This window comes from Doryrhamphus excisus, chromosome 1, assembly GCF_030265055.1.
Source record: "Doryrhamphus excisus isolate RoL2022-K1 chromosome 1, RoL_Dexc_1.0, whole genome shotgun sequence".
In the NCBI taxonomy this organism is placed as follows: domain Eukaryota; kingdom Metazoa; phylum Chordata; class Actinopteri; order Syngnathiformes; family Syngnathidae; genus Doryrhamphus; species Doryrhamphus excisus.
This window is the reverse complement of record NC_080466.1, coordinates 11,560,297-11,579,797: the sequence shown is the minus strand read 5'-3', so window position 1 is coordinate 11,579,797 and position 19,501 is coordinate 11,560,297. Positions and strand designations below refer to the sequence as shown.

The window sequence follows — 19,501 nt, the reverse complement described above, 5'->3', positions numbered from 1 at the left end:
ACCAAAATAATAATCCTACATGTTTTGGATCAGTCTTTGATATGCTGTAGAACCCGTTTATAACTGCATTTATTTTCCAAGTGGTCTGACCATATTTTGTGGAATTGTATGTACAAATGCTGAAAATGGTCCTATTGTTGTTTGTTAAAGAATCCTGGACCCAGACAGTGATCTGGATCACCCCTCCAAATTTAATGAGTTGTTCCATATCCCATTTACAACGATTCCTGAAAATTTAATCCACATGAATTCAGAACTTTTGAAGTTATTTTGAACACCAACAGATAAATGCTGGCAAAAACATAAGCTCCGCGCCGTGTTTGCGCTGTGCTTGGCGGAGGCAATTAGTGCTACTGAAGGAAGATGCCTTACTCCCCCCTCGCGTAACCATGGCTTTACAATCATTGCACATCTGATATTTCCAATCCAATGGCCAAACGTATAACTTCCAAACCGTGGACTTGCTAATCTTGTTGCTCTGTGGAGCACGATGCAATTCGATGTGTGTCACTGGCACGCCAATATCTTCATCAGAATTAAAAAAAAACAATGCCGGTATGATTCAGTCGCTCATTTTTTAGGCCAATGATGTTGGAGATCCCTACTCAATACGTAACAAGATGAATAATGGGGTGTAGCAACATTTGAAATCATTCTAGGGCAGAATAAGTATTATATGAACTTTCATGTTTCATTTTACATCATTGATTCATTCATTACATACAGACAAACACTCACCCATTCACACTCACATTCATACCTATGGACAATTTGGAATTGCCAATTAACATTTTTGGAATGTGGGAGGAAACCGGAGTACCCGGAGAAAACCCACGCATGCACGGAGAGAACATGCAAACTCCACACAGAGATGGCTGAGGGTGGAATTGGACCCGGGTCTCCTAGCTGTGAGGTCTGCGCGATAACCACTCGCCCGCCATGCAGCCATTTTACATCATATTACACATTTTTATTCAGTATCCCGATACAGTCTTGGACTGTATCACTCAATGTGTTTGATGCGTGCTATTAGGTTTTTCATTTATCTGAAATGTAATAAAAGGATTCTGTGTGCCGGCGTCCTCTCCATGGCAATCCGTTGCCCTACTGCTATCAACTGACATTTTGTCTCATAAACTGCTCTTGCCCATTGAGAGCAAGTAATTGATTGCTGTGCTATTCACATATTAGGGGGGAGCTTCATCACATTCAGATAATGATCAGCTCCAGCTGGCCTTTAAGTGTCAGACTAGTCAGTGTTTGTTTGCAGATTACTAAAAGCGTGTTTGCAGTGGCGAGTAGCTGCAACTACGGGTGCTGTTTTATTTCTCCTAAATGTTAGAATCAAAGGCTTCTCATCTATTTTTTTAGTGGAAATTACAGTAAGCATGGCAATAATAAAGACTAGAGGTGCCACTTTTTCCAAGATGTATGTGCTTGCATGCTATTCATCTGTCAACTGTTCTCTTTTATTTTGTTGCTCGACAAACATTTGAAGCGTAAAATGAATTATGAAGATGGATTAATTAAGAAAAGGGTGGATTACGAGTCCCGAGACACTTGGCTAATGCTGGTTGCAGGCTTTGTTTGATTTGAAAGGTGGCTTCAATTATTTTTTTATGTTTCATTTTATCATTTCACAAAGATTTTTTTGTAAGCCTGTCCTGACCCAAACAATAATTTATTACAGTTAATTGGTTGCACAGATTGGTTTTCCCATGAAATAGGATTCCTTATTAAGTATTTTCATTCATTCATTTTCTACCACTCATCCTCATGAGGGTCGCGGGGGTGCTGGAGCCTATCCCAGCTGTCTTCGGGTGAGAGGCGAGGTACACCCTGGACTGGTGGCCAGCCAATCACAGGGCTCATATAGACAAACAACCATTCCCACTCACATTCATACCTATGGACAATTTGGAGTGGCCAATTAACCTAGCATGTTTTTGGAATGGGGGAAAAAACCGGAGTATACCCGGAGAAAACCCACACATGCACAGGGAGAACATCAAAACACCACACAGAGATAGCCGAGGGTAGATACTCCGCCAAGCGTAGAGTATTTTCATAATAAGAGGAAATAAAACCAATTTACAACCTTCTAACCACGAGTTCTGACATTATTAGAGCCCTTTACACATGAAATAACACCCCTATACCCACCTCTGCATTCATATTACCCAAAATAGCAAACATGATATGAGAAAATATGACATTTAAGGATAAGTAAAATATAATATAGACTCATTGTGAAAGTTATTTGTTCTTTTTTTTTAACTTCCTGTTTGGTGTTCTATTTCCTGTGGTGGATATAGCCTCATCAGTGTAACATGCTGATACCTAGTGACCAGTGTAGAATAGATAGAATGCATCACACTTTTTTTTTAAATTAATCTACTGAATGCCTTATATTTGTATTGAACTTCATTAAGCAATTTTTATATTTGACAATGTTTAATTTAGGCAACATAGAATATCGGATGGTAAATCGTTAGTGGAATAACAACAGGCAAGAAGTGTGGATTATTTAGGAGAAACGACAGCTAGTCGACCCAGCTGGCTTACAGAGCAACAGACCCGCTGTAGCCATAGATGGAGGATGTGCCACAACAGATGGAAGTGTGATACCGTTAGCCTGAAGACCTTCACATCATGATACCCATAAATGTTATGATTAAAGTGCATTTAATAAGTGTGTGGCACATATTTACATTTTGAACCTACATTTAGCTTAACATTTAGCTTCCTTTGTTGTGAAAAAAAACAGAAAAACTGAAGTGAGACATTAAATTTTTTGGAACTGAATCGAATCTAATAATTACAACAGTCACTTTTGTAGAGGTGGTTAGCGCACAGGCCACACAGCTCAGAGACCCGAGTTCGATTCCACCCTCGGCCATCTCTGTGTGATGTTTGCATGTTCTCTCCATGCATGCGTGGGTTTTCTCCAGGTACTCCGGTTTCCGCCCACATTCCAAAAACATGCTAGGTTAATTGGCGAATCCAAATTGTCCATAGGTATGAATGTGAGTGTGAATGGTTGTTTGTCTATATGTGCCCTGTGATTGGCTGGCCACCAGTCCAGGGTGTACCTCGCCTCTCGCCCGAAGACAGCTGGGATAGGCTCCAGCACCCCCGCGATCTTTGTGACAATAAGTGTTAGAAAATGAATGAGTGAATGAACTTTTATTGATCCAAAATAGGAGGAGAGTGCTAAGCAGGAGAGTTTAGAGGGGGGAGGAGTGAGATAGCGTAGTGTTCAGTGGCGCCTTGATGCAGTATCATAGTTCAGGCTGAATAGACACTTTTATTTGCTTCTCAACTACTATCCGTATGTAGTCACGGGATGTAACCTGTGAATAGCAAAGCCCTACTTGAATTATATAGTGCCTTTATAAATCTAATATAGAAATGCACACTTAATATACAGTAATTATATAATTTATTATATTGCGAGATGTGTTTTTGAGTAGATCAATATAATTATATTTCTATTTAATACTTGGCCACATACCAGAACCATGTAAGGATGTAGTGAATAGCAACTGCATATTGTCTATTGTTTTGCTGGGCCTTTGAAAGTCAAATAGAAGTAGAAGACTACTTCAGGTGCAGCAATGAATGAGGTAAAAAGGTCCTGGTACACAGGTATTTCATGTCTTCAGGTATAGAGGTTCTTCTTAGGTTCTTCTTCTCGTCATAACTTAAGTGTGTTGCTGATGTCTTCCAAATGAGTCAAGGCCCAAAAGCTTTTGTGTCCGCTCCCAGCTTTATGAATCACGTCAGGGTTGTCAGGTTGTTTTTTAGAAACACAAGCTGGGAGGGATGTCCTCATAACCGACATGGACACTAATGAAGAAGGGCAGAAACTATTTAGTCTGGGAAGGAAAACAGTACACAAACATGTTTGGGACCTAACGAATGCAAACAGCATGTATTATGTAGTAGTATGTAGAAGTATCTTCTTCTAGAAAGGTCATGTCTAGTTTGTGACAAATTTGTGTAAAATACGCACCTGTATTATATATAGATCCTCCTGCAATACAAAGAACAACCAAACACATGGCAAGTGTCGAAGGGCACTACATTTTCAACCTTTGAATATTATCATTCATTTAGGTCGTTGTATTCTCAGGGTATTGAAACAATTAGAGGACATTTCGCCAGAGTCTGGAGACCAGCATACCAGCACGAAAACACAATGTATGCTGGTCTACGCTGGTCATGCTGGTAGCTGGTACTGGTATGAGGGGGTGGCACTTATTCCCTAAGGTAAGAGGTAAGAGACCTGCGCAAACAAGAACAGTTTCACTCTTTTGGGGTGCAAAAAAGTTAGCAAATCCCTGGTGAGCATAGACCAGCATAAAATGTTGTGTTTTCGTGCTGCAAGACATTGTGTTTTCGTGTCAGTATGCTGGTCTGTAGACCAGCAACCAGCAGGCCAGCAGGCCAGCATTCCAGCACGAAAACACAACATATGCTGGTCAGGCTGGTAGCTGGTCTCCAGACCAGCATACCAGCACGAAAACACAACTTATGCTGGTCTTGCTAGTATACTGGCACCCCAAACCAGCACGAAAACACAACGTATGCACACCAGCATGAAAACACAAAACATATGCTGTTCTATGCTGTTTTTTCCAGCGGGGCTCTGCCAGCCACTGGCAGCCATTTGAGTGGAATCACTGTCATTTGCATTCCATTCAATTCTAACAATGGCTGGTGGCTGTGTCATGTTTGTTATTTTTTTAGAGGGTAAATGATTGAATATTTTAGCAAGGGATGAAAGGACACTATTGCATGCGGGGCAGGGGTGGTGTCACAGACCTCCCCCTCTGTTAATGGTTTTTCAACCTTGACTAGATCCTCTTTCAGACCATCTGTCTCCTCTGTCCAGAATGGTATATACATTTCTGTCCCCTTTTCCCTAAACAATGATTTACCTGGCAACTTTCCTTTGGTAACCATTGGTACCATGAGCATTCTCATGGCTCCCTTCCAAATATTGCACCCACAATTAGTACTAAAGCTTTTCAAACATTCTTCTGGAAGCAAAATTAATAATTTCATGTTGTTTACCAGAAAAGCTACAAAGCATCAATTGAAATGAATGAAATCCCCATCAAACAATCTTATATGTTTCTTGTTTATCTTTGAAGTAACAATATGTTTCCAGGTAGTGTTGCTCATGCTAATCCTTCTTAAATACAGCAAATGTTTATTAGATCAGATTTTGTTAGCACACATTGTGAAGTAGGATATGGCAAAGAAGGACTTTGAGAGTTAAAAGCTTTTTCCGCCAATTCTATTTGTTTGTTTTCTCATTTGAGTTTGCCAAATGAATGTACCTTTGCCAAAAGATACGGTAGTATTGTTTCAACTAAGTATCACCGGATTTGGTGCAGTGCTGGATCACACATATATCTACTTATACCACAAGCTTCCATGTACCAGAGGGTAAAATACAATAGTTTGCTACACAACATTGTAAGATAAGAGATAAGAGACAGAGTACGAAAACCAAGGTAACATTTTGTCAATCAAAAAACAAAATCTGCAGTGTTTACAGAGCGTTTATAATGTATAGAAATAAATAAGGTATATCATTGCTGAAGATAAGTGCCTCCTAAAACAAAGAATGTGATTGTTAATCCCCTCTGTTTACAGGTTATCCTGATTCTCACCAAGTTGTATGACTTTCACATTGGCAGCGTCACTGAGAGCACTCTTTGGAGGTGAGTGCTTTTTAATATCTTAATTCCTATCACATCTAAATGTGACACGAGGCAGAGAATGGAAGGCCCCGGTGTCTAACCCAGTCATTCAAGGTGTATGATCAGGCATTCTAATATAATACATTGTACTTTGTCATGTTTATATTACTGTACATGGGTGGGTTTGAGTCCTCCATCCAGTCATCTTGTTCTGCTAATGTGGAGTCCGGTCACGGCCCATATTTCCCTCCCCTTGACCCCTTTGTCCACAGAGGGGAACCACATCCGTTCCCAGGTTAGTTGATGGACAGCCTCTCCGACATTTTCTGGGTCTTCTGAGGGACCTCCTCCTGATGGGATGTACCCAGGGAAGCATCCTATCCAGATGGCCGAGGAAATTTATCTGGCACCCAATGTGGGGGAGCAGCAGCTCGATTCTAAGCCCCTTCCGGATTACCTGGCTTCTTAACCTATCTCTAAGGGAGAGCCCAAACACCCTGAAGACCATATGTGTCAAACTCCTGGCCCACAACCATTTGAAAATGTAACATTCCCGCATTGCGAAGACGCAATTATATTGCATTGTGCCTATAGTACAATTTATATGTTATTGTTATTATTATTATTACTAAATTAAATATGGCTCAGGGCTGCACGGCGGTCCGGTATGACGGCAGACCTCACAGCTAGGAGACCAGGGTTCAATTCCACCCTCGGCCATCTCAGTGTGGAGTTTTCCCCATGCATGCGTGGGTTTTCTCCGGGTACTCCGGTTTCCTCCCCCATTCCCATGCTAGTTTAATTGCCGACTCCAAATTGTCCATATGTATGAATGTGAGTGGGAATGGTTGTTTGTCTATATGTGCCCTGTGATTGGCTGGCCACCAGTCCAGGGTGTACCCCGCCTCTTGCCCAAAGACAGCTGGGATAGGCTCCAGCACCCCCACAACCCTTGTGAGGATAAGCGGTAGAAAATGAATGAATGAATAAATAAATATGGCTCAAACTGGACTACCATTGTTACTAAGAGTGCCATTCATCTAATACTGTACATGGCTAAAAACGATGCCACTTTAACTAGTGCACCCTGTCCATACAAAATAACACATTAAAGGGACATTAAACAGTCAAAAGTGATAATTGTAACTACAACAACACATGCTGGGAACCGCCTCTTCTTCCAATTCCACAGCTGCAAACTCTTCCGGGTTTTGCCAGAGTTACCGAGCTCCCAGATTGGGAAGTTTCTCTGTGGATATAAAATACTATAGCTCAAAATGGCTTTTGAGTTTTGACAAGTTAAAAGGCTGCTATTTTGTCCCTTCGGTCACCCTTGTGACCATATGTGAAGGTGGCAAAGTCAATGACCAGTAAACAAACCACAAACTTCACCACAACAAACCAATGAAGAGTCAGCATCAACTACAGACACAGCACTGATTCGCCTGTTTCAGTTTCCTCAACTTCTACCCATCTTATGACCAACTCCAACCTTTACATTGATTCACAATGACTGGCATCACAGTGTGCCCATTCGATAAAATCCTATCCCAGTCTGCATGGGTTCTTAGCAGAGCCAAGAGCGAGTGAAGTACGACCCTACATTGCGGGACAGCCATTTTCTAAAATCAGCTCAGCTGCAGCTGTTCTGAGAAAATGATAGTTTTGCTCTGCCATTTGTTTCTCTGCGATATACTGAGATGACATCAGGAAAATGGAATGATGCACCCTTTTGGCAAAAGGTCAAAGCATTGGCAACCTGCCAGAGTATTGCCCAGTCAGTCTGTCAATTTTAATGAACATCATGACCTTAAACCATAAAAGCTGTCAACATGTGCATGTTTGTCAAAGGCATCGTCATATCTCAGCAATAAATGATGGCAAGTTATTCATTGCTGACAGTGAATATACTCAGCATAACTGTTTGTCTTCAAAGATGTTCAGTCCTTTTAATTCCGCCTCTGGAGGATTGTCCTTCTATGGCAAACGGGCTAACTACATGGGCCGCAGGCCACGTGTGGCCCATTAATACATATAATGTGTGTGAAATAAAAAGAAAGGGATTTGGAGTCAACATTTAGCCTTGGCTGTTAGTTGGGTGATGGTAGGAGATGATGAGATGATGATAATGGTGCTGTTAATTTGAGAAAAAAGTCAAAACCATCGGAAAAATTGAAACGGGCCAAAGATAAAGGTATGGCACTGTCACGGTTCGGCTTGAGAGCTTTAAGGTTCGACCCCAGGATGCAGAGAGCAGGACCAATAGCAGGTAAATAAAGTTTACTGCGTGCAATAATTGCAGCAGCAGGAAAAAGCAACTCAGGTAGCTGACGGACAAACAACAATGATCCCACACAGGGAGACGCACACACCTGAACTAAATAGACACTCAAATTAGGGACAGGTGTGGGTGACTAAGACAACGGAGGCAGACAAGGCAAAACAGGAAGTCAGACAAAATAAGAGCGTGCAAAAAGGAAACTAAAACCCAGACCGGAAACTCAAACCCAAACTATCACTTGGGAACCCCCACAGGGCGTGACAGGCGCAATTACATCACTTTATGTTCACCACATTATGGATTGTATATGATCAAATAAGCTAACGTTAAGCTAACGTTCATTTCTTTTCTTGAATGAAAGCTTTGATTTTGTAACTGTGGATTTAAGTCAAATGTAATCTCTGGGGAGCTTGAGCTTGTGAAATAAACACCTTTTCAAGTTTGGGTCGGGAAGTGTTGTACTTGAAGGATTTGTGCACTTTTTTAAGTTAGCATGTGTGGCAATGTATAACAGGGCGCCATTCAAGACAGAACCACCACTGTATTAGACTATAGGCTACAGGAAGTCCAGGAAGACGAGGCTTTGATCGAAAGCAGAGTGTGTGGGGGTACAGAGCATGGAGATGGTCAGAAAAGCAAGCTTTTTATGACAATGTTCTGCAGGAAAGTTATACTTTATATAGAATGGACATTTTTTTTACCAATTCTTGTTGTTGTCGCTTCTTGTGTTTTTTGCAAAACATGTGGAGGAGGTCACCTGGGAAGTAAACAACATTGGACAACCACTCTTGAGATAATACGTGGGTATCCGGCTCTCATTGCTGATCTGGCAGTCAATGACATACAGGGTTGAGAAGATTGTGCATCTGCCTTCATCCTGATGTAATTTTCCATGCTCACATTGCCCATAGCAGGTATGCAATGAGAGCTGTTAAAAGTTCTGCGGCAACATCATCAAAGGAAGGGAGCCTACCTAATTTTCAAAATCAAATTAGTTTCTGCGGTTTTCAGAGTAAATACATGCTCATAAGAGAATCATCCGCCTGGTCATTAAGCCAAGAAGCTTTGGTTGTGTAACTGCAGTTAAATGCTCTATCTGCTCACACTGAAAAGGGTGCATTGAATATACAGTCAAAAAATAGTGCAAAATGTATTTGTAATCTGGGATGAATTGGTCAGTCTACTGGTCACCTGACTTGAATATTTCATAGTCAAATATTTTATAATGTCACCGCTGTTTCTGAGCACTCTAAGATGCTTTGCAGGCTTATTGCCATGTCTTCTCGTGCTGCTCCGCTTGTATTTTTCCTTGAGCTGAATTGAGTTTACTGTTTACTTGCTCTGCTGCTGCGCGTTTCGTTCTTGTTAGATGAGTTTCCTTGTGAGATTGTTGTTCTCCCCGTTTGAACGTTGAGGATTTTATAGCGGTCTGTTCAAGCCTGTTGTGTTACAAGTGGTTGTTACACCGGAAGTTGGACTCCAAAGCAGAAACCGACAAAGAATGTATATAGTAGAGACGTAACACGGTACACGGAAAAGTTCTCTCCGCTCGTAGGGATACATACTGTATTCCAAGTGAGGGACAGTCTTCCTCAAAGTCGATGAAAAGGCGAGACATTTGGTGACAGTATAGGACAGAGTACATAATAGAGAGTACATGTGACAATAGTTTCGCTGTTTATCAGACAAATGGCAAATCTCCTTCGCCACGTGCCCACCGGGCACCCAGCCTCCAGGCCCTGACGTCAAGGTGCAGTGCATCTGTTTTTGAACACATTCTATTTTGGAGGTCTTTCAGGGGTTTCTGGGCTATGATCTTAAACCTTTGATCAGTCGATGAACAGCCTTCAGTTTAATGCTTGTTTTTGTTTAATGCAATTTTTTGTCTCACACCCATTCCTTCTTTTTGCATTTTGAAGGTTAGTGCAAAATGTAAATTCTTGCTATTTTTCAACTGGTCTCAGAGAGTGTATATCATGGCACGAGAGTCGCTTGGGTCCTCAAAGCTTCGGTCCAAGGTGATGCAAACCTGAATGGGCGAAGTGAAAGAGGCGAGTCTTAAAGTGTGTGGCATCACTCCATGACTTCTTCTATTCTATGCGGTCGGAATGGGGTCATTTGGAGGAACATCCTCTCAAATTGCATCATTTTGTCAGGTACTCTCACAGGCAATGTGATATTTTACAGGTCAGTGCGTCTAATAAATACTCAACTATCAGATATACCCACAAGATCTGTGACCTTTGGCAAATGGACTTGGTTCCTTATATACCCCACCACTGCATCAAGCCTAAATTGAACAGAACCTCGAGGGACACTTAAGAGACAACCTTATTGTAATTTCAAACTTACAATATAAAGAAATACTGTATTAGCGTAAAAAAAGTAAAGTGTCCCCATTACAAACTACAGTCTCTATTGAGCTCTATTTGCGAATGTGATCCTCCATCTACCGAGTTTTCTTTTATTTAAATCACAATTAGATTTAATTAATTGTGAATTATCAATACCTATTGTCATAATTAAAACTAATTCCCACATTGGTCCATTTATGTTTTATATTTCAACAAACTGAGACTGACTGACTGAGCGGTGTGCCGCAGTGTTTACTCATTACACTTACCAGCAGAAGAAAGTAATTCCCACCAACCATGTATCATTATCTCAATAATTTAGTTTTTTTCTACTGTATTAAAGTATTCAGAATTGAGCACTAATTTTAGAACATAAACATGGTAATGGAAGTATTAGCATTTCAGTACTGATCTGTACATGTGATGTTCATGTGCCTAAAAGCTATGCTGGTTAAAATATTTATTTACCTTTGTAGTGCACGTATTTGATGAATGAAAATGGTGGACGGAATTAATAATTGTTTGAAGCACTTTAACTGACACTGCGGAGGATGACTCACAGGAAAATGATCATTTGGAAGCAGAAAGTAGTACAAGGTCAGGCAAAATGATCTGACACATTTGAAGGTTAAATAAAAATCAAATAAAGTAAAAAAAAATGTGTTTTTATTTTCGAAAAGTACATATAATGACATTGTGTTTAATTATGTTTTATAAATGGAATCAGTTCTGGTGGTGCGAGGTCGGTCGGTTGATTTTGGTTTCTATGCAGATCCAGTAGCTCTGAAGTTGGTAACCCATAACAAGATGGTGTTTGGAGCTGGAAAAAAAAATTCTGATGAGACCGGAGAGCAACATTTCTGGTTTTTATTTCCAGCTGTTTAAATCTGGATCTGATGCACATGTTTTGTTGTTTAAGCACACCCATTTTTGAAATAGTATTGGAACATTATGGAACATGTATTTTGTTTACCAGGTGTGTCCTATTACTTTGCTCATTTAAAAATAGCACAGAATGCCTATGCCCAGTTTCATATTAGGTATAGGTTGGTTTTGCCTGTATTGACTACATTAAGGGGTGAAAACAATATAAAAACCAAAGAGCTATCTATGGGTGAAAAAACAAGCAAGTGTGTATCTCAGAGAACGTGGACACTCAATAAGAATCTTTTCACAAACATTGGTCATTAGTCATAGCCAGCCCAAACATTTAGCATTTCCTGAAGAAAGAAACCACTGGTAACAGACGTGGAATGAGTAGACCAAGGAAAATATCAGCAGGTGATGACAGAAACATTAGCCACGTTTACATGAGGAATGTTTTGTATTTCCAAGTGGAATCTCCTGATTTGAATTTTGAATAGACTTTTCCGAAAACAATGGTATACATGGAAAGGGATATTCCAATCTCTGGTCTACATGCACAGCCATAATCAAACAGAATAGTCAATGGGGCATGCACAGTAAAACGTAAACATCAACGTCACGTGATACCGGCTTCCCCAATTTTTTTTTTCAATTGTTGGAATAACTCCGTATTGCACGTTTTTAGTCCACCCTGACTTGTGGACATGTGCTGAAAAAACACATCCGGGATGAATTTAAACACGAAAAGATAAAATTAATCTTGCTAATATTTTACAATTAAACTCGGGACATGTTTTATATAGATATATATTTTCTTTTTAAAGAAAAACTGGACTGTCAGAACCTTGTGTTTTTTTCTAAGTTTGTCAATACTGACAGGTTGTGCTTACCTGAAATCACTCACTTACAGTCATGATGGACAACCTTCTGATACACCATTTTGGATGGTAACCTGGTGATGGCTGTTGATGTAGTTGGTGGCATGGGTACCGGGCTGAGTACCTGGCATCCTACTACTGCACACACAAAGTGTTCCTGGTCTCTTCAGATTAGAGATGAGAATGTTGCCAAATAGTCTGCCAAGGAATGTGCGAATATGAAGAAAGTTTGAGCAAAGCTAGGCAAAACATTATTATTCATTTACCTCTTGTTCACTTTCTTACCTCTGTGGAACTTCACTTTCACATGTCAGAGTTTTAAGTTATACTTGATGGGCTCTGGAGCTGCTTATCAGAAAGAAGAAAGGTAGCAGATAAAGGTTCTGTTGAGTCGCCTCGGATGACTCCCACTCACCTTCCAGGAGAGTGCTTTTTTTCCACTTGAAAAAGTGACAAAGGTATGTATATTTACTCCTGTGCTGTTGCAAAAGATTCCCACTGTGAAATGAGCATACAATCAAACAAAAAACATTCTGAGCATGCACAGGGTTCTTATATTTTCAGTGTGGCTTTTACAGCTCCTACTTCATCAAGTCAACAACTTGTGTTACTGATAAATATTTGAGAGTAGTGAATTCCCAACATGCAACTATTAAGTTGACAGAAAAGGATAAGAATGAAGGTATTGAGTCTGCATTGAAAAATAACACTGAGTATAATGTGAAGGAACTATGGCAGACGTCACTAAAAAGTTTGTTTCAAAACCTTCTGTTATAACATGTTTGGAAAAAAAGCAGAATCTTCAGGGAAGGTCTTTTTGTCATGAATGCACAATTGCATGTACAGAAATATTTTTTCCCATCAGCCTCATTTGGTCATTGAGGAATATTCGGTTAATTTGCCTTCAAATAGTCTTAAGCTGCTCATCTGTTGTGTTACTACTGTTTGCCAGTCACATATGCCTATGCGCTAACACCTCCTCCACCATTGTTGATGCACATGTGAAAAAAAAGTTAAGACTGGAGGAAAAATGCAAGTACGTACGGTGACTCTTTATTGCGATGAATTTGTTCCAAACCCAACCGAGATAAGTAAAGTTCTGCAAAGAAGGATTCCTTATCAAATATTTTGTTGATGACTTTTTAAATACATTTTTTTTAACATTAGACACAGCCCTTAGACACAAAAAACAGGATGTAGAAACATCGAAATTTAATTTGTGGCTGCAAAGCAACCGTATGGTTAGCGCGCAGGCCGCACAGATAGGAGACCAAGTTCGATTCCACCCTCTGGCATCTCTGTGTGGACTTTGCATTTCCTCCCCGTGCATGCGTGGGTTTTCTCCGGGTACTCCGGTTTCCTCCCCCATTCCAAAAACATGCTAAGTTAATTGGCGACTCCAAATTGTCCATAGGTATGAATGTGAGTGTGAATGGTTGTTTGTCTATATGTGCCCTGTGATTGGCTGGCCACCAGTCCAGGGTGTACCCCGCCTCTCAACTGGGATAGGCTCCAGCACCCTTGTGAGGATAAGTGGTAGAAAATGAATGAATGAATGTTCTGTAAGAGGATTGTATTTCTCACAACTTCACTGAACTGTAACAAGCAACAACCGCTTTGTTGAAAAGTTCCAGTTATGTTTACTTCATTTACTCTTTAATATAACTTATTTATTCATGATTTTCACTCAGGTTTTTCTTATGTGTTGCATCGGTTGTGATAGCATTTAGTGACATATCCGTTCTTTTGCTGCTTTGGTGTGGTCAGGGTTTACACTTGCCTCCCTCAGAACTAGAGTCCACCGGTATAGGTCTCTGCTCCCCTGTTTGGTTCGGGCTTTTTTACCTGGACTACATTTATGTTTGACCAAAGGTACATTACTAGCAGAGCAAATGACTCTAGTCAATTTTAACCCGACCAAAATGCACCCTAAGAATGAAATAATAAACACGCTGTAAATCATTGTAAACAGATGGTGGTTGTTCATTTGTCTTTTTTTCAGAAAGGGGTCATTTCACCATGATATATGTTCCAGGCCACTTTATAGTGAAAACAGGGTGAATGTCAAAAGGACATTTTAAACATAAAGCGTCCTTTTGGACCCCATGAAAAAGTTATCGTGTCTTGGGGCAATAGTAAAAGTTTTATACTTCATATGAATAATTCATTGATGAAAAAGCATCATCCTTGTACCTGGCAAGCATGGAAAGGGTGGAAGCAAGATACATCCCTATACTCAGTGTCAAGGTTGAATGGAGAACAGGAGCTGTGAGTGGGATACATGACAAATGTTGACACAGAGGAATCCTTGAATGTCAGTCCTTCTGTGCCAACCAAGCTGTGCCTTTGGGGTATTTCCCCAGCAATAAATTTGTCCGCCACGGTAACAATGGTGTTCAGTGCAAGATTTAAGAAGTTCTGTTTGCAGTCAGTATGTTCACATGTGCTGATAAAAAACTAGCTTTTAAACATGCATGTAAACGCCATACATTGTGTTTGATTTTTTTAAAGTCAGATTAACATGCAGAGATGCACTTGGAATTAATTGCGGCCAAGTTGGTCATGATTGTGTGAAAGTGCTAAGGCCCTGTCCACAAGGAAATTTTCTTTTTTCTGTTTTTCTTTATAAACGGATTGAAAAAAATGCACATCCACACTGTGCCGGATTAGCAAATAGTTGCATCACTGGGGGGAAAGGAAGAGGAAAGAATGCCTGCACACCAGTCCACCATCTTCTGCTTTCCAAGGCTCATTTAGACTTCAGACTAAGCGGAAGTACTTTTGTTTGAGTCATTTTGAAGATAACAAAATATCAGGAGAATGTCAACTGGGGTGAGTTCGGTCAGTCGAAATATCCAGATATCACGTTGACTTGTTGTTGAAGATCACTTCTGGTCTCGTCGGTAATGGCATAGTTTTGCAAAATAGCGGTTTCTGAGCGAAAATGACATCCAAGGCGTTTTCATATTTTTAAAAAAAATACAATTTCAGGGCACCCAGATTTCAGTTTCTGTGTGGAAGAAAGGCTGAAATGCTAAAATACTTTGCCGTTTAGACCCAAAAATGTCCCCAAATTGTTTGCTGTATGCATATTTTTAGGCGCTATTAAGCTAATATGTGTTCATATTGCTTGTGACTGTTCAAGCTAATAGGTGTACATATGGCGGGAAGAAGCCGAACAGCCGTGCTTTGAGATGTAAAAACAAAGTAGCCATTACACTGTGGCGACCCGTATTTTTTCTGTCCAAACTGTCCAAACTTGAAACTATCAAGGTCAAGATGTTTGCCATAAATTGAATCAAGGGTAGCGGTTTTGTCTGGCAGGTAATTGATTTGCATGATCGCTTCTTTCTCATGCATATTTGTTGAGGAATGTTGCCAGGTCTCACAAAAGAAACCAGCGGCCAGCTTATTTTTTTCCAGCTTGGGAATTTGTAAGCGATTTTAAAAAGTCACTTATAATAAGCGGATTTGACAACACTGAGCCGAGATGCCTTGTTTATATGTGATCTAACAGGTCAACAGGAAAAGCCAAACATTTACCGTTCTGAAATTAGCATAAGCGCCATCTAGCGTTTTGAGAGGCAGACAGTTAATGTAGTGCATATAAACAGGTATGTCACACTGAGGTGTGCAAACTGGAGGAAGAAATTATTTCAGTAATCTGACTAATTTAGTGCATGGAAACATACTGAATGAGGGATATTGAGACCATTTTCCCCCTTCTGTTGTACTCTTTCTCTTTGCCTGTGGTACGTGCCTTATTGTGTGTATTCTGTGGTCATTTTTCTTTACATTCCAGGAATAACCACGCATATTGCTTTTACAGTTCATTCATTCATTCATTTTCTACTGCTTTTTCCTCACGAGGGTAGCGGGGTTGCTGGAGCCTATCCCAGCCGTCTTTGGGCGAGAGGCAGGGTACACCCTGGACTGGTCGCTAGCAAATCACAGGGCACATATAGACAAACAACCATTCACACTCACATTCATACCTATGGACAATTTGGAGTCGCCAATTAACCTAACATGTTTTTGGAATGTGGGAGGAAACCGGAGTACCCAGAGAAAACCCACGCATGCACGGGGAGAACATGCAAACTTCACACAGAGATGGCCGAGGGTGGAATTGAACCCTGGTCTCCTAGCTGTGAGGTCTGCGCGCTAACCACTTGACCGCCGGCTTTTACAGTTAATCATGCAATTTACTTTTTGGACGGTTAAGGTGTACACACTGGTGTATGAATAGGAGAGAAGATTTGGTCTGAGAGACCATAAGCAGCCATATTTCCGTCAGGACAGATATAGCTTACCACCACCAGTGTGAGACTAAGGAGTGAATGAATAGTGGGTTCACTTCAATGTGAAACGCTTTGGATACCTTGAAAATCCTTATATCTCATGTAATCCATTATTATTATCTGGTAAAGTAGAAATAGTACATTTCCACAAGTAGAAGCAGTCGGGTCGGTAGGTGCTGCCCCAAACCTGAAGCAGCATGGATTTGAGTTTCATATTGTTTGCGAGTCATCAAAGGATCTTCCCACATTTTATAGAACGGCCTGAAGCCTTAAAACTCATTTCAGTCGGATTCCCTCAGAGGAGTTTGTTGAAGTACAACTGCTGGAAGTCTCCCCAAATGGGTGACTTCCTTTATTTCAATCTTATCATACTTTTTTGTGCATCCTTTGTGCGTCATAATGTCCATGTTTGCGGCATTTCCTGGAGATTGATGAAACAGGTTGCAGAAAGTAATTATTAAACATTTGAGGGCGGTGCTTCTGACACATGTGACACAGCGTGATATTTGATTACTCCATATAGCCAATATTATATATATATATATATATATATATATATATATATATATATATATATATATATATATATATATATATATATATATATATATATATATATATATATATATATATATATATATATATATATATATATATATATATATATATATATCTAACACTTTAAGGTCGCAGTGGTATGCTGGAGCCTATCCCTGCTGACTTCGGGCAAGTCCAGGGTACACCCTGGACTGGTTGCCAGTCAATGTCAGAGCATGAACCCACGCATGCACGGGGACAACATGCAACGTCCACACAGAGACGCCCAAGCGGAGATTTTAACCCAGATCTTCCCAATCTCCTGACTAACCATGCAGCTCTATTTAATAATTCATCTTTAAATCAAAGTGTAAACATCCTCTGATGTGAAAATGTCCTTAATCATCCATGAATGCAGACAATGGGGCCTTCACACAACCGATGGGTCTTAGTGCTCAGGCCCTAAGAAACATATGAAGGAGGACCCACAGAAGCCACCGTTTGCAGGGCTTGTGGACCCAGAGCCCAGTTGCCAGAGACATAGGCATCCCTCTACATACCAGAGAAGCCCAATCCCCACCACACACACCAATGCCACTATGGGGTCCGCGGCATATGCCAAAGGTGGCTCCCGACCACCCTCACCAGGAGAACCTCCAGTGGGAGCTTGGGGAGTCAGGTCCAACCAGGACTCCCTTGCGCAAATCCCTAAAGCAACCCAGCCAGTCCAATGGCCCAGAGCCCTCACATCCAGCAATGAGGTGCCATCCAAAACGAGCACAAGCAGAGGTCAACCTTTAGATGTGGGTCCCTTTACGTATGTGCCTCCAGCTGCATCGGGACCCCAGCTCCAATGGGGTGAGCGATAGAGGTGTCGGTGAGTGACCCCGCCATGCTTCCCCACATCCCTTTCCTCAAAGTAAATATTTTAGCAAGTGTGTGTTAGCTTCACACATGACTTGCTTGAATCTTTTTCCTTTCACTGTCTCCCAGTAACGCAGACGAACAACAATACAACACATGTATACTCACACAGACTCATACACACAAACACATTTCTTAATCTATTGGGAGACAGACTTTGGCATGCAGTGTTCAGTCTTTGGAGGTTCCGTTATACTGTCTTTTTCTTGCTTCAGCAACCTCAACTCCCATGTGTTTTACTGACTTCCCAATTGAAACCTGCAAACACTACCTCCCCGATCTCGGTGTGGTAATTTCCAAAGTCATTTTCAATTAGGCCTCAGTAGATTTTGCGTTAACGCATGGCTTGCGTCGAAGTTGCCTCAGGTGATAATGTGGAATGATAGAGACAAGCGTACACATTGTGACATGCATGCAAGTTTGTGTGTACTATACTGTATACTTCAACTGGCTCAGTTGCTTTGCAGTCCGGCAGGCTGAGTGTATGTTGAGCTATTGAGATCAACTTATTGATATCTCATATATTGCCGTCCTTGCTGAGATCTGTATGGCTGATTGCATTTGTGATTAAAACTGCCACATGTGCCAGTTAAGCAGCAGGGTTTCCAGGAGAAGACAGAGTTTTTAGACAATTTAGACAAACATGGGTTTTACATGGGTTAATCAAAATTACAGGTATCACCTGTGTTGTTTGAGAAGGAAGTACAACAAAGTGTGCTGAGGTGTAGAGCTAGGATTGCCGGAGATCCACTGCTTAGCACAGATGGGGGATGGAATTTGTGTATGCAAGATTTGTTTACTTTTTATTATCACAAGGCAGTCATGGTTGACTGAGGCAGGGAGGACTTTCAGTATTAGTGTAGACCTGCCAACATGTAGGAATGTTTCGTAGTCGACAGTCGTCGTGACTCCTGAATTTTCTTGTATCAGCAATGCCCTCAGAAGAACACAGCAGAGCTTGTGTGTCATCTTGTATGTCGAGGTGTATTCAAGGTAGGTTTGCTTGAAGTTCATTCTGAGAAGCCAATTTGTACTTATTTTCACAAAATAATATAATTTGGTCATTTTCTGTGCCGGTTAATCCTCATGGGTTGCGGTAGTATGCTGGAGCCATTCCCAGCTGACTTTGGGCGAAAGGTGGGGTAACATAATAATATCATTTATAATACAGAATATCATGTAATTATACTGAAATCCATCCATCCATTTTCCTCCGCTTATCCGGGTAGCGGGGGCAGCAGTCTCAGTAGGGAAGCCCAGACTTCCCGGTCCCCGGCCACCTCCTCCAGTTCCACCAGGACAGCAAGGTGTTCCCAGGCCAGCTGTGAGACATAATCCCTCCAGCGTGTCCGAGGTCTGCCCCGGGGCCCTCCGTCAATCACCACCTTATCGGGGTGCAGGGGTTTGAGTGCCTGAGTGATCCTAGGAGCTATGTTGTCTGGGGCTATATGCCCCTGGTAGGGTCTCCCAGAGGTGACGGGACAGACCAAGAGTGATTCAGAAGACCCTTATGATGACCACAAAGAGGAGGAACTGCACCTCACCCAGAAGTGGGATATTGGAGCCTCACCCTGGAGCCAGGCCCGAGGGAGGGGGGAGGACCTTCACCCGTGGGGCCTAGCCCGAAGAAGCCACCCGGGATCTC

General features: G+C 41.2%; 1 protein-coding gene across 1 annotated transcript in view; it reads left to right on the top strand.

Moving 5' to 3' along the window:
• LOC131137935 (VPS10 domain-containing receptor SorCS3-like) overlaps nt 1–19,501 on the top strand; it is a 170,606-nt gene that overhangs the window by 67,092 nt on the left and 84,013 nt on the right. The window contains exon 2 of the mRNA XM_058086792.1: nt 5,668–5,735. Within this exon, the coding sequence (XP_057942775.1) occupies nt 5,668–5,735 (68 nt within the window). The remainder of the gene's footprint in view (nt 1–5,667; nt 5,736–19,501) is intronic.